This window comes from Phyllostomus hastatus, unplaced genomic scaffold, assembly GCF_019186645.2.
Source record: "Phyllostomus hastatus isolate PE091 unplaced genomic scaffold, TTU_PhHast_1.1 phas_contig_148, whole genome shotgun sequence".
NCBI lineage: Eukaryota > Metazoa > Chordata > Mammalia > Chiroptera > Phyllostomidae > Phyllostomus > Phyllostomus hastatus.
The window spans coordinates 8,927,887-8,942,405 of NW_025333607.1; the positions used below are offsets into that span (position 1 = coordinate 8,927,887).

The following is a 14,519-nucleotide window of genomic DNA, read 5'->3' on the forward strand; positions in this document are numbered from 1 at the left end:
AATGCAGGCCCTTTGCAGAAACTTGGTCTTGGCGGGGCCACTCAGCAGCGTCTGGAGGCATGTGGATGGCACAGCCAATCAGCACTCCTGCTGCAGAGGAAGGGGATGTGACTGGGCAAGGGAGGGACACCAGCACGTGTCAAACCCTCAGCTCTTCCGTGGTCACTGTTTCAAGTGGGCAGGGGGCCCCTCACAGAGCGGAGGCAGAATTCCTTCACACCCTGTCTCCCCACGATGACCCAGCTTCCCTAGGGAGCCACCATGAGAATTGGGGCTCCCCATTCTCCCTGGAAGTCCCACCGTCTTAAGAAAGCAGCTCAGACTCCTTAGTCGTCTACTCCTGAGAATTAACCCTGGGCAAATGAGCCAGAAGAAAACAATGCTTTGCACAGAGATATTTCATGCAGCAGAGTTTATTGAGAAACATAAAAAATGAAATAGCATTAATGTTTAATAATAGAGAAATTTAATGTAGTGCATCCGCTATTTTGTACATTATGCAGCCAGGTTAAATAATGAACCAGTGTTTCTAATAACACTGAAAGGTGCTTAAGGTGTAGCATAACATTCAAAATTTAGATATACCTTTATCGAATATAAGCATGGGTATGTAATTCTACATAAAATATCAAACTATTAAAACAGTTTGTTGATAGTCATATAGATGATTGTTTCTCTCTTGCATTTCTCTGCACTTTCCAAATTTTCTATAGTAAGCAACTATTACCATTATAATGAGGAAAGAAATCCAACCCATTCTTTTAAAAAGAAAGTTCCAAAAACGTAAGTTGACCTTAGAGAAAGGAAGATCTAGAGAAGCAGGGAGATCTAAAGAGACAACAATCAACCATACAGGCAAACAACTTTAAAGAAAAGTCATCGTTCGAGCCAGCTAACTGGGGAGACTGTCTGGGCTCATCATTCATTCATGTCTCTGTGATTGGATTTCAGAGAATTAAAGAGGTTAAACTCCTGCTAATCAGAGTGCTTATGAGTTTATATCAGACTGATGATTTCCCCTGGAAATACACTGGGAAGTGAGCAAGAACATAATTAGAGTTACTCAACAGATGGGGGAATGGAAGCGTGGAGGTGCGGCAGTGATGCACCAAGAAAGAACAGCATGGAGGGAGGGCTGGAGTTCACAGGCGCGGAGCTCCGCCGAGCAGCCCAGCCAGAGGCCGCCCGCGGCCTCCGCATCCGGCAGGCCCCGCCCTCCCGCTGTGCTCTGACCCGGGCTTTCTCCGCCCTCCCCCACGACACTCCGAGCAGAGGAGGGTGGGGACCACGCTGATTTGATTTTGTCTCCCCAGCAACAGCCCAGTACCTTCATAAATATTTATTCAACACAGGCACGTTCAAAATGACTCCGTAGCCACATTTCAAAAGGGAGAATGCTAATTTATAAGCATTTGCTGAGTGTTGATTTTGTGGAACAGGGGGAAAGATGCTATTTTAAAAGAAGGGGACAGTCTTTCCACGAGGTTATGTAATTTTCATGCTGACACTGCACCAGTTTTACTGAAATAATATTTATCCCGGGCAGGAGAAGGCCGAAGAGAAATCTGTTTCAAATCCACAAGCCGACCCTTGTCTTCCTGGCCAGGGGCCAGACAATAAACTACAAGAATTAATAGGACACGGGCCCTCAGTCCAGGAATATGCGGAACATGCAAATCCTAGCTGCTGCCCTTTCACACCATGGCTGAGAGGACAGTAGGAATAGACAGGATTAAACTGAGACAGGTAAAATTAGGTTGGCAAGCTGGATGGGGGAGGGGGTTAACTTGGCCCTTTGTCTTGAAATCTATAAAAATCAAACAACGTCTATTAGACGGGAGTGGTGTAGGCAGTGAGTCCCAATCCTGGCTGCCCCATGGATCCCCCAAGGCCTCTTTTAAAAAGTATCAAAGCCTGAGCCCTTCTCCAAATATTCTGCTATAACTGGTCTGGGGTGGGGCTGGCATCAGTATGTTTCGGTAGCTCCCAGGAGGTTGGCAGCCATGGTTGAAAACTGCCCAGCTGAGAGAGAAAGGTAAGAATCTACCTAAAAAATAGGCCCACTTTTCTCTCTCTTTTTTTTTAAACCTAAACCCTGTAAAAGAACTTGAATTAATACTCTGAGTAGAATTATCTTAACCTCCTATAATAAAAGTTGAGATCTTTTAATGGATAGCTGAAAGTTATTCCCACTCGGAGTGCCTAGAAAAACACAATGCAAAGAGCAACCTTCTTTTACGAGCTCCACAATTTGTTGTTTTATAAACATGAACCGATCAGATTTTTACAAAGCAGTCAAACAAGACAGGCATTATCATGCCCGTTTTCTCGATGGGGAAACTGAGGATCAGCAGGGCTGTGACATTTGCCTAAAGTTGGCCACAACTGCTAAACTGTTGGTGCCGTTTAGCAGAGGTGCAGCCCTACACGCTGCACTGCGATGCATGCCTCCTGAATAATGCTGCCTGTTGGCTTTCTCGGCAAAACCAAGCTCTGCGCCCTGAAAATAAACAGCATAACCTACTCTAAACCGATTCAAACCACAGCAGAGCACAAGTATGTATCCTAATTAGGTTTCCATTCATTTCCTCTTCTCTGTGCCCTGTAAAAAAATGTAAAATATCCTGCTTCCTCTGCTGCTTCCCTACAACCTACTAATTATAATAGGCTCAAAAAATGTCAGTTATTGAAAAGATCCAGTCTCTGTCAACTGTGTTCATCTTTTCATTTTGCCAGGCAAAATGAAAAGCAGGAACTGCTGTAATTTTATTTTTTCTGGATTACAAAAAAAATCAGTAACAAAACGCATTCTAATGAAATAGTTCATGATCAGGCTACAATTGGATTTTTCTGGATTCCAGAAGTACCCCCGTGTTACACAGTAGACACCGGTCGTTTGCATGAAGTCTCTCTTTCAGGAGCCTTGGAGAGGGAGTAGAGACGCTCTGTTCCCATCTTGGGGCCGCAGGGATGGGAGAGAAGGAACAGTGGGCTCAGGGGAACATCGAAGGCGGAGAAATAACAAAATGATGGGGGACGGGGAGTGAGCGGTGCCGAGGGTGTGGGGCCGTGGCCGACTCCAGACTGCGGGCTTCCTGAGGATGGGTAAGAGGCCTCATTGGTCGAAATATAAAGTGATCAGAATAGAAACTGTCCATTTAGGAACAAACCATAGAGATGGCCATGAACCAGACACAACAAAGAAAAGGTTTATCATGTAGGTGACACAAAAGTTCTCGTCTGTTGGTGAACCTATAGTGCTGGGGTCGGGTAGGAAGAAGATGGCCAGTCGGGAATGAGTGGTCTGCCAGACAGAGCCTGGAGACCCGAGTCACACGTGGAGGCGGGGCGCGTCGCACCAACGTCAAAGTGAGATCGCTGAATGTGGTCTGGTCAGAGGGATCTTCAACTGAAAAAAACAGCAAACTGACCAGCCAACCAACCACCCAAGTCCGTAGTGGCTGTAGGTTCAAGAACACCATGTTGCTTCTGATGTAGTCAAGTTTCAAGACACCAGTTGTTCAGAGGGGTCTTCAACTCATGGGCATCAAATTCAGATCCTCATCAAGTACACACTGGTGTTGCAGCAGGGTTTTTTTTTTTTTTTAATTAAATTATACTGTTCGAAGAGCAAACATGTCATAATCTTGCCAATCTGGCCATAATGTGATGGTCAACTGTATGTGTCAACCTGACTGGGCTCAGATGCCCACGCAGCTGGTCACCCGTCTCTGGGTGTGTCTGTGAGGGTGTCTGTTGGAGAGACTGGCATCTGAGTCTGAGGACCAGAGTACAGAAGATGCCCTCACCGATGCGAGCGGGCATCACCCAGCCTGAGAGACCAAATAGAACAAAAGGCGGAACGGCGAATTTGCTCTCTGTGTGAGCTGGGTCATCCATCTTCCTCCGCCCTTGGATGAATGCTCCTGGTTCTCGGCATTCAGGTTCAGACCTGGGCTTTCAGCATCAGCTCTCTGGTCCTCAGGCCTTCAGGCTCAGGCTGAATGACACCGATGGCTTTCCCCGACCTCCAGCTTACAGATGGCCGGCTGCCAGTGGGAATTCTCAGCCTCCATAAGTAAACCAATTCTTATAATCAATCTCCACATACGTATATGGAGATATACGTATCTCTGTATCTATCTGATTGGCAAGCATGGCTCACTGCAGTCCAATAGCTAATTGACTTAGTGTGAATACCTCTCTTTAAGATTCATTTGTTGCAGCTCATTTGTCATTTTATTTATTTGGTTCCCACAGCGAACTCAACGAGAATGGGGCTTTCTATTTACCTAGTGAATTAGGTAACTGCACTAATAAGTCTTCATCGAGTGGTATTTTCTGGCTTTTCCTGAGCAGTCCTGACTTTAGAAATTCGCGTCATTTTATTCCATAAATTAACAATCAAGTTGTCTTAGAAATTTCAGTATTTCAGGGTCTAAACTCATCATCAGACAGAAAGAAACAAAACGTATTGCCTGACCGCGTGGTTTGATGAAATTTGAGAATATGGTTCCTGTGGAACTACCTGGATGCCTCACTGGCCCTTAACCTGGCTGTGATACCGAGGGAAGCTCCTGCCCTCTTTCTTTCTGCACAGCAAGAAACAAACACAGAGAGATGACCCAGGGACAGGAGGAAAGACGAGCTGAGGTTTTCAAGGTGGGAGTTACAACAGGAACTCTTGCTCTGACGGGTGTGGCTCAGCTGGTGGGAGTGTCATCCCATAAACCAAAAGGTCGTGGGTTTGATCCCCAATCAGGGCACATGCCCAGGTTGCGGGTTTAGTTCCTTGTCGGGGCAGTTGGGGGTGCGTACAAGAGGCAACTGATCAGTGTTTCTCTCTCACGTCAATGTTTCTCTCCCTCTCTCTTTCTCCTCTGACCTCTCTCTAAAATCAATTAAGCATGCCCTTGGGTGAGGATAAAAAAATACCCAGTATCTCTTTTTTGGAGACACAGATTACAAATGCATTTTTAATGTATGTGTCTGTTTCCCTGGAAATGAAAAAAGAAAAAGCAGGCATTCATCACTCTGTTAATAACGACCATCGCTCACTCTTATGAAATCGTTTCTTGTCTAGGGAAGACAGAGATGTCATGTGCCATGTTTATTTGTATCTGTTTTCTGCTGAGCTGGGGCCTGCGTGTAACCAGCGGCGCTGTTCCCCGGTGCATTTTGCTTACAGCGGCATTATAATAAGTGGAAGGGCCCTTTTTGGGTTCCAGTTCCTATTTATTTATGTGCCACTTATGGTTTCCATCTAGGACTTTTCAGGTTCTGCTGATTTAGAAGTAAATGCCGTGTTCGACTATTCTAGTGTCCCAAATAAAAATATTTCCTTCAAAAATATCTGTGAACCCGAGCCAATTTTCATGACACCAGAACATCTTGAAGAAAATTTAAATGAGCTCACTTGAATAATTAGGGTGTGAATTTTTTTCCTGGCATTTTTTTTTTTTTGAGCCTGACAAGCCAGCCCATGACTGTCTGCCGATATTTACAAGTGGAAATAACAATGTGCTCAGAGGCCCAAATAGTGGGTACCCCAAATTTAACATTTTGAGTAGTGTCCTGAATTTCCTATTCCAGTTGAAAGATAATATCAGGAAAAAATTTAGATCAAAGAAGCTTTCGTCAAGTACCTTCTTCTTTAGAAGTGGTAAAACTTGGTGGCTTGGAGAACAGGATGTGGGGTTCTTAAACTGCCCCCACAGAGAAAAGGTCGGCAGCAGGGCCTGTTTTCCTTTCTCCGTATTTGCACAACTAACACCCCCTCCCCACACACACACACTGTCATGGTGAGAGGGAGCAGGGAGAGGAATCAGACTCTTTAAAAGTAATCTTTAAAAACACAAGACATGTGGTATTTAGACGAGTGACCCCCGGGCCCTTTAAATTAGAAGCCCTGTTTTGAACAGCGCTCTCGGGGTTGAGGGGCAGACGAGGGGAGAGGCACAGTGGAGCAAACCGGGCACTAAGCACTCTCTCCTCCACATGCTTGCTCTCCCTTTAAGGACCACCGTCACACCTAGGGAGGCATTTGGATCCATGAGGACCAAATGCCTGGGATTCCCCAGTAACAGTCCCATGGCTCCCAAAGGACTAGAGGAAGAAGAGGACATTCACTATCTTGCTGAGCTACAAACCCTCCAAACATTGCTGTAAACCTCATTCTTTCTTATCGTTTGCCTTTCCCATGGGCCATGCTAGTGGGGACCAAGAACAGGTGGGGGGTGGGGTCCCGCGGCCTGCTTGAATCCGTTTAATTTCCAGAGCAGGCAGAGCCCCTCTATTCTCATGTCTGCAAATGCAGCTCTCTCCTTGTGAAGAGTCGAAGAGAAATTAGGCTCAAGACTCCACAGAAAACCCACTAGATTTAAACAGTAAAGGAGTCAAGTCTAGAAACGTTCCCTGTTTCCAGAGTTTGGAAGAACTGATTTGTGCTGGGCTGGATTTCAAAACTGCTATGGACTCGTGACTGACACGTGCTCTCATTTCTCCTCTTTGGAACAGAAGTATCTAGTATAGTCACGTTACCCTGTTCCACCATTGGATGGTGGCAGTATGGAACTTGTCTTGCATGGGTTCACAGGTTTCCAAACCAAGAGACACCTGCAGGAGAAGCCTCCTCCAGATCCGAACCTGATGCAGACGAAGAGATCCCAGACCCACAGCCTTTGCTGTCATGGGATGAAAGCGTAGGGGGAGATGAGTGCCGTGGTGGAAGAGCTATGGATTGCTATGGCCACAGCGCGCTGCAGCACCTAATTTCTAAGGTTCCTGCCAACCATTCTCCTCATTCCCTTCTTGGACTTGAGACTTGCTGTGATGCACAGAATAGTGTAAAAGTAAATAGGATTCCAGAGTGTAGGCCTTAAGGATCCTCAGAGTTTCTGCTTTTGCCATTTTAAGGTATACCTATTCTATAAAGAATTGCGAGTTTGTTTGCTGAATGATGAGAGACACGGGCAGAGAAAGGTCCAGCCAGCCACTGGACATCCCAGCCACCCTAGGTAAGATGCTGGATAAGGGAAGAAAGCCACCCTGGGTCCTCCAGCCCCAGGCAAGCCACTTCAGCCATCAACACTGTGGTTCAGAGACAACTTCTCTCTGCCAAACCCTGCCCAGAATCATGAACAAATACGTGACTGTTGCTTTTTAAATCACTAAGTTTGGGGATAATATATGCAGCAATAAATACCTGAAACACCTGCTTAAACAGTAGACATAGAAAAGTGCAGAACACAGTTACAGACTATACCCGACCAATGATGGGTGGACTTAATAATTTTTTGACTTTACGGCAGTGGGAAAATAATTCCCATACAACCATTCTGCTTTTCCACTTTCAGCATAGTATTTAACAAATTGCATGAGAAATTCGATACTTTATTATAAAATAGGCTTTGGGTTAGATGATCTCACCCAACGGAAGGCTAAAGTGTTCTTTGCTTGCTTAAGGTAAGCTAGGCTGAACTATGACATTTGATATGTGTTATGTGAATTTTCAACCGACAATATTTTCAATTTATAGTGAGTTTTTTGGAATGTAACCCCATCCTAAGTCAAGGAACATCTATAGTAAATTTATTCAATTCTCTAGTATAGCCTTTGTGGGTGTTTGTCTGTTTTTGCCTGTTTTCTAATATATTTTTACTTTAAAATAGTACAGTTGAATAACAGATTTCAAAGCACCAATGAGATCCCTATTACAGGAATACCTTGGAGATACTGCAAGCTTGGTCCCAGACCACTGCTATTGATGAGTATCTCAATAAAGCAGGTCCTAATCTTTTTGCTGGTGGAGGGTCTTGACTTTAATTTGTAAAAATGCAACATCTGTAAAGTGCAATAAAGCGAAGTGTGATAAAAATGAGGTATGCCTAGATAGGTTTAAAGACACCATATTTTGTGTATAAAGAGACAAAACATTTCATCCTTGACCTGTCGAGGACCTTGAATTATAGGTCCTCTGCCTGGCTAGAATGGCCTGGATAGCTCAGGGCTATCACGGTCACACCGGTATAAAGGGAAACACCCTAAAGATGACCAGAAGAATTTCCTTATCTCTAGGACGTGTCAGTTAGAAAGTATTTAGATCATTTAGTCAGTTTCCTAAAGGTTGTTCTTGTAATTAGAACTAGCACTTTTCTTTCTTTTTCCTATTCACCAAATATGACCGAGTCAAGAACATACAACTAATTAAAAAGCATACATGGCCAGTTATAAAAATAGTCACAGGGACATCCAGTACAGCAGAGGGAATACAGTCAATAATAATGTAAAGCTGTGTGTGGGGCCACAAGGGAAAGTAGACCTAATGGTGTGATCACTTCATGAGTTATATAAATGTCTAATTACTACACTGTTCACATGAAACCAAAATAATGTTGCATGTCAACATAAATGGAAAAATAAAAAATCAAAGAGGAAGAATATACAACTATACTGGAAAGTTTGACTCTACTATTAAAAAAACCAGGCTCCAGATCCGAACGGCAAATTACAACACCAATTAATCAACCAAATGCCTCAACAAGCAGTGAACGGAATTAGAACTGTCAACACGCACGGTGTGCATAGAAGAGTTGTGGGGCATGCTGTCAACAGGTACCGTGATGTAAATGGTGTCCCCCAAAGCTGCCCAACACAGCAATGCTATGTAGAGAGCCTATGGTACGCAAAGATGAAACATGGCTTTGCCCCTGAAAGCCAAGCATTCTAGCAGGAGCTTAGCAACCCGGGATTAACAACAGCACATACATATAAATGTAGTGATGTACATGTACTACCGGTAATGGCAGACTAAAGAAATGAGCTTGAACTTGGGAAGCGGAGGCAAGAATACTGAGGAGTGTGCCAGGCACATCAGCAAAACCATCACACGCACAGAGGACGCGGCTTACCTGGCACGCCGACGGGTGACTGTGGTTGAGGTCCCAATGGGAAGACACGATGTCAACAGACTTTTGGGCCATGTTGAGTAGATTCATCCAGCCTTGGAAAAGCGACAAGTGAAATGGTGCATTTTCTGAATAGTTAAGGCCTTCAGGAATATTTTCCACCAGGGCGATTCTTAGAAAAGATTTTGAAAAACAAACAAACAACATCTAGTCAAATTGGAAGCCACGGATCTTTATACATGCATGCAGTCACATCTGAAAAATATTCTTTATTCCTTCTGGGTGTATACATTTCTCATAATTTACAGTTGCCACTGAAGTCTTTTTAAGCATTTTCCCTATACTAATCTACCGTGTTCTAAGAGTTTATGCTGTGTTTTTCCCAGTTAATATTCTTAGTTCATAAAACCATGGTATTTGTCCCTAATGTCCAGTTTTAAATTAGCCTTGAAAAAATTCAGAGCTTCCTACACAAGCATCTTCCTCTAATAATATATTTCTAATAATACGTTATTAGAAGAATATGTTATTCCTCTAATATTAATATTTCTTTTTCCCTCTAGTAATGCATCTCTTATGTAAGATACTACTTCTGTGAGCGACTTGAGACCATAAAGTAAGTTACGTACATTTCCAGCTTCTAACGCAATGTTGGGCATATATTAGAACTAGCTCATAAGCTACACTATTGTTAGTTTCATTACTATTAGAAAATACAAACAACAAATGTTATGTTTACTGCTTAACATCTCTATTGATGTTTTCCAGCCTAAGGCATACAATGATACTGAGAAGGAAATTTTAAAACCTGCCTGTTGCAGGACTTTATTAAACATGGAGATAAGGAATGTAGAAAATGCCAGCAATAATCAGGCCCTAAATAAACTACAGTGAGTGATACCCTAATAAATATGTGTTCTCTTTTTCCATGTGCCTGGCTCTCCGTGGTGTAGCAACTGAGGCTGTATGGTTTTTACTTCTGACTTAGCCAGGGAACACCTGTGACATTTTAATAAAGAAACGAACTATGTTTTCAAGTTTAAGAGATGTAAATTCTCCCAAACTCTTGAGGGAGAACTCCAATCTTTCAGAAAGACACCTGTGAGTATTCCCAGAACAGAGACCTGTTTTACTCATGGCTGGGCATCCTCTGTGCCAGGAACATAATGAGAGCTCAAGAAATATAGAGAATGACTTCTGGGTTCCAACATGGAATCTTGCACTTCTTGATAAACCTGTTAACTGTTTCTCTTAATGAGGCAAGTTCCATTTTGCCAGTTTCAGAAACAAAAAACAATGTTCTTAGTCAAATGTCCTTGTGCGCGTCACAGCCAGAATGGGGTTTGGGCACGTGACCCAGACACAGTCACGATTTCGGGGGCCAGTCATCCCTTTCCCCCCGCCCCCCCACCACCAGCAGCAGTTGAATTTAACACTGGTTGAGCACTGACAAGCACAGAACGGGCAAACCATTGTACGGAACACAGAAATGACGATGACAGATCTCCCTAGCAGTCTGGAATTTACAGTCTAGTGAAACAGCCTGCTTCAGATATAAAGATTCAAATTGGAGGCAGACTCTATGAGATGGTGAAACAAAAGCAGGAAGTTTAACTCGAGGGGTATTGCGTCATTCATCTAAAGCGCCACTGGGGCGTGGGCACATAGGAAAAATTAATTCTGCTTGGGACATCTAGAGTTGGAGGAAGTGGGTCTTGCAATGAATCTTCAGGGATGTAATTTTTAGGCTGAGCTGGAAGAGAAAGGTATTCTAGGCAGAGGGGACTGCTTGTAATACACAGCGCATTCAGACATTTGTGAACTGGCGAGCCCAGAGGAGGGTGAGGTAGGGGAGTTAGAGCAGGAGCTCACAATGGCCAAGATCACTGGCGCACCGTAGGGACCGCGCTGTGGAGGTTGTGAGCCGGGAAGAGAGGTCTGGGCTTCATTTCGGTGCCTTTGGGAGCATCCTAGTACATTTTGGGGACCCAAGGCTGACAGCACCCCCGGGCGCTAGTGGAAAGATGAAGGAGACTAGAAGATGACAAGCCAGTGGAGAGCAAAGGCTGTTGCCAGAGCTCCGAAATAAAAACGGGGATTTTCAATGAGATCAACAGGAGTGAAAAGAGGCATGCGCGTCATGAAGATTTGAGAAAGCAAATCTTAAAAGAATGCACGCTTGCTGGGTACGGGAAGCAGGTAACGTAGAAACAGATAAAAGTCAACAATAAGCGAGGTGTTCTTGCAGGGCCGCCGTGTTTTCTCGTAACAGCGCTGCTACAGTCACCTCCAGCGGTATGCTCACATGGCTTCTTGCCCCTCCAAACCATTTTTCCTTACTACAGTTCAGTTAATCGCTTAAAAATGTAAATGTAAGCATTCTGCTGCCTGATTAAAATTTCCTAAGGGATTCTCCACTGTTCTTAGGGTGATGCCCTCTACTACTCCCGACATGGTGGACAGCGTTTACCAGTCTGGCCCTGCCTCTTCACAGCCTCACCGGACTCAAGCACCCTCTTTGACTTCTACATCAAAGCCACGCTAGACCTCTTTCTTCTTCTCCTTCCCTGCTATTTTCTCCAGACTTTGGCATTGCATGTGAATTTTTCTAATCTCCATTCCTACACTGCTCATTGAGCTCTCTCTCAATTAACTTTCGAAGTCCTAATTTAAACATCACTTCCCACAGACTTCCCTACACCCCCAAACTAGGCTAGATCGCCTTATTATCAACCCCCACAGTGCCCTGTTACTCCCCGTCATCCTACTCACCACTCGTGAAATTACTCGGTTGTGATTACCAGCCCGTAGGGTGTATGAACGCAAGGAGCTGCTCCGCAGCTTCAGCAGTGGAGCCCCAGTGCCTAACGTATTGCTCAGGGCCCCGTCAGTATCCAAAGAATATCTGCTCAGTTTCATTAAACTCTGAACAACTGGGAAGACCGAGGCAGTGAGGTGCGTTAAAAATGGCAAGGAGCATGGGAAAGGAAGGAGAGTGAGGATTGGGAGAGATTATTAAAAAAAACGATTCCGAAGTCTAATGTGAGGGGAATGCCTGCGTTTTCTGGGTTGGTAGAGAAATGGGAAGATTCAGATGAGACCGTTTGGGAGTTGGGAGGACAAGAGAGGTCCAAGAGAATGCAGTGTTCGGGGTGCCAAGGGGAGGCAGGGTCAAAAAGGTAGCAAGAGGAGATTTTTTTTTTATCTGCTTCAAAACCTTTGAAGGCAACAGACAGAGGTTGAAGTTGGATTTTTAATTCTACCCCATTTTAAGTCCAGTTTCCTATGTTAATAGAAGCTATACACAGAGTGAAGAAATGACCCCAGGTAACCAGCAACTTCAGCATCGCCTACAACTAATGAATATATGTAACAATCAAACAAAAAAGAATCTCCCCAAACAACCAAAACCAAAACACAACAGCTGCTAGGAAATAGAACTGACTAGTTTCAATTTTCCTTCGATATCAAAGGCATGCAGAGAAAGACAGGAGGAAGCCAATGAAACTCAGTGAGACCAAACGCAGGAAATAAGGGAGGCAGAGCAACTGTGCAATTGTAGACAGATCTGCACCATCATCCCCTGTGGCTTCTGATAGGCATGTAAATAAGGATTCTCTCTTAGAAGGCTTTAAACCAGGAGTCCTTAACCTGTGACCCATGGAATTCAGGGGGGATCTGGAAGCCTGATCTTTATTTTCCCTCATCTCTAGCTGAAATTTAACATCCCTCCAGTTACCAATGTAGGTCACCAAAATCAGAATAGTAGTCATACACATTCTTATAAAAAATTCTCCCCCTTATCGAAGCCTTGGGAGTGGGTAAGATCACCAAGAGAGAGTTTCAAAAGAAGGAAACTGGGTCAAAGCCAAGTACAGGAAACATCTAATCCCTTCTGGGTGGTAGAGAAAGCGGGGCAGGCGGAGAAGATGAGAAGAAAATACTGAAAAGACGGGAGGCAAAGGAGAGTGAAATTCCCCGGGAGCCAAGGAAGACCAAGTTCCTGACTGTTTGGTTTTTACTAAATGTCAGTGTAAATCACGCATTGTAATAAAAATAAAAACAGAGGCCCCGCTCTGAGGAGGAGCACACTTAGGTCTGGGTAATGACTGCTCAGGACGAAGACCCTGCTCGCCCCCTCACTGGCCACCCTCTCCAAGGGCCGGGGGAGCTTGACCGCCCCTCTGTGCCACGGAGCCTGTTTCCTAAGCCCCACTAGGAAAAGCCTCTCGAAATCAGCTTTGAAAAGCCTGGACAACACGTATTTCCATGACCTATCATTTCACTGCCTTTAACAACCTTAACAGCCCGCTTCTCTCCAGGGCAGATCGAATTAGCATCCACGTGGGACTCATTCCCACAGGAGAGCAGCTGGTACGGAAAGGAGTAGGCAGCGCTCATTAAAATTCACCTTCGGGCAAATCCCTGGAATGCCGGAAACCATCTCCGAGAGAACCGTATCCAAAGGCTGTAGCACCATTTCTCATGCCTAATAACAAGGGGGAAAGCTGTATAGAGAGAGACACAATAGAGCAGAACTATTTTCATGCTTTTCATGGTACTTTGAGCAAAACTACAAATGATTCGAACTGTGAGTCCAGGGAGCGTAAGTGGAATAAATAGAAGGAAAAGCATTTTACGTTGCTAGTAGATTTTAAAATAGAATTCTGTTTTTATTAAGTGTATGTATCTATTCTCCAAACTTAATGTGATCATCAACATTTCTCTTTCAATTCAGGGACTATATGCCACCTTTTTTTAAAGATTTTATTTATTTATTTTTAGAGAGGGAAGGGAGGGAGATAGAGAGAGAGAAACATCAATGTGCGGTTGCTAGGGGTCATGGCCTGCAACCCAGGCATGTACCCTGACTGGGAATCAAACCTGTAACACTTTGGTTCACAGCCCACGCTCAATCCACTGAACTACGCCAGCCGGGGCTATATTCCACCTTTTTAAGGAAATACCTGTAGCCTTGGCAGGGTGGCTCAGCTAGTGGGAGTGTCATTCTCTCTATACCAATAGGTCGTGGTCAGGGTGTGTACAGAGGCAACCAATTGCTGTTTCTCTCTCACATTGATGTCTGTCTCTCTCTCAACAACAACAACAGCAAAGCAGAAAACAACAACAACAAATAAAAACAAAAAAAGAGCCCCATATCCTCAGGTGAGGATTTAAAAAAAGAGAAATATCTGTAGTTCCCCTTAAATATGCTACTGAATAGCGCAGTCTCAGCATTTGCTAGCTTTAAAACATACGTGCATGTGTTCAACATAAGAATCTGTATCAAGTACTAGGTTGTCACACCTCACGTCGGTAATATTGCAGAGAGAAGTGCTTAAGAGGAAAGGATTTGCAAGGAGGCAGACAAAACCCAGCTCTGCCAGTTAGTTATTAGCTGTGAAACCCTGGACATTTGACTAACCTCTTTAAATCTGTTTCCACTTCCGAGAAAAAAAAGAAGCTATTACAAAGATTAGAGGACATAATCTATGTGAAGTTCTTTGCTCAGTGCCTGTTTCACAGCCAGCACTCAAGACAGAATTTTTCAGAAGTAACTTACAGGCTAAAAACTTACAATAAAAAAAAATGTCTTCAAGTTCTCAAACTGAT

At 44.1% G+C, this 14,519-nt stretch overlaps 1 protein-coding gene across 2 annotated transcripts in view; it reads right to left on the reverse strand.

Annotated features, from left to right (window-relative positions):
- PLD5 (phospholipase D family member 5) overlaps nucleotides 1–14,519 on the reverse strand; it is a 213,332-nt gene that overhangs the window by 82,542 nt on the left and 116,271 nt on the right. For both annotated transcript variants that reach the window (XM_045816494.1, XM_045816504.1), the window contains exon 3: nucleotides 8,910–9,078. In XM_045816494.1, the coding sequence (XP_045672450.1) occupies nucleotides 8,910–9,078 (169 nt within the window). The remainder of the gene's footprint in view (nucleotides 1–8,909; nucleotides 9,079–14,519) is intronic.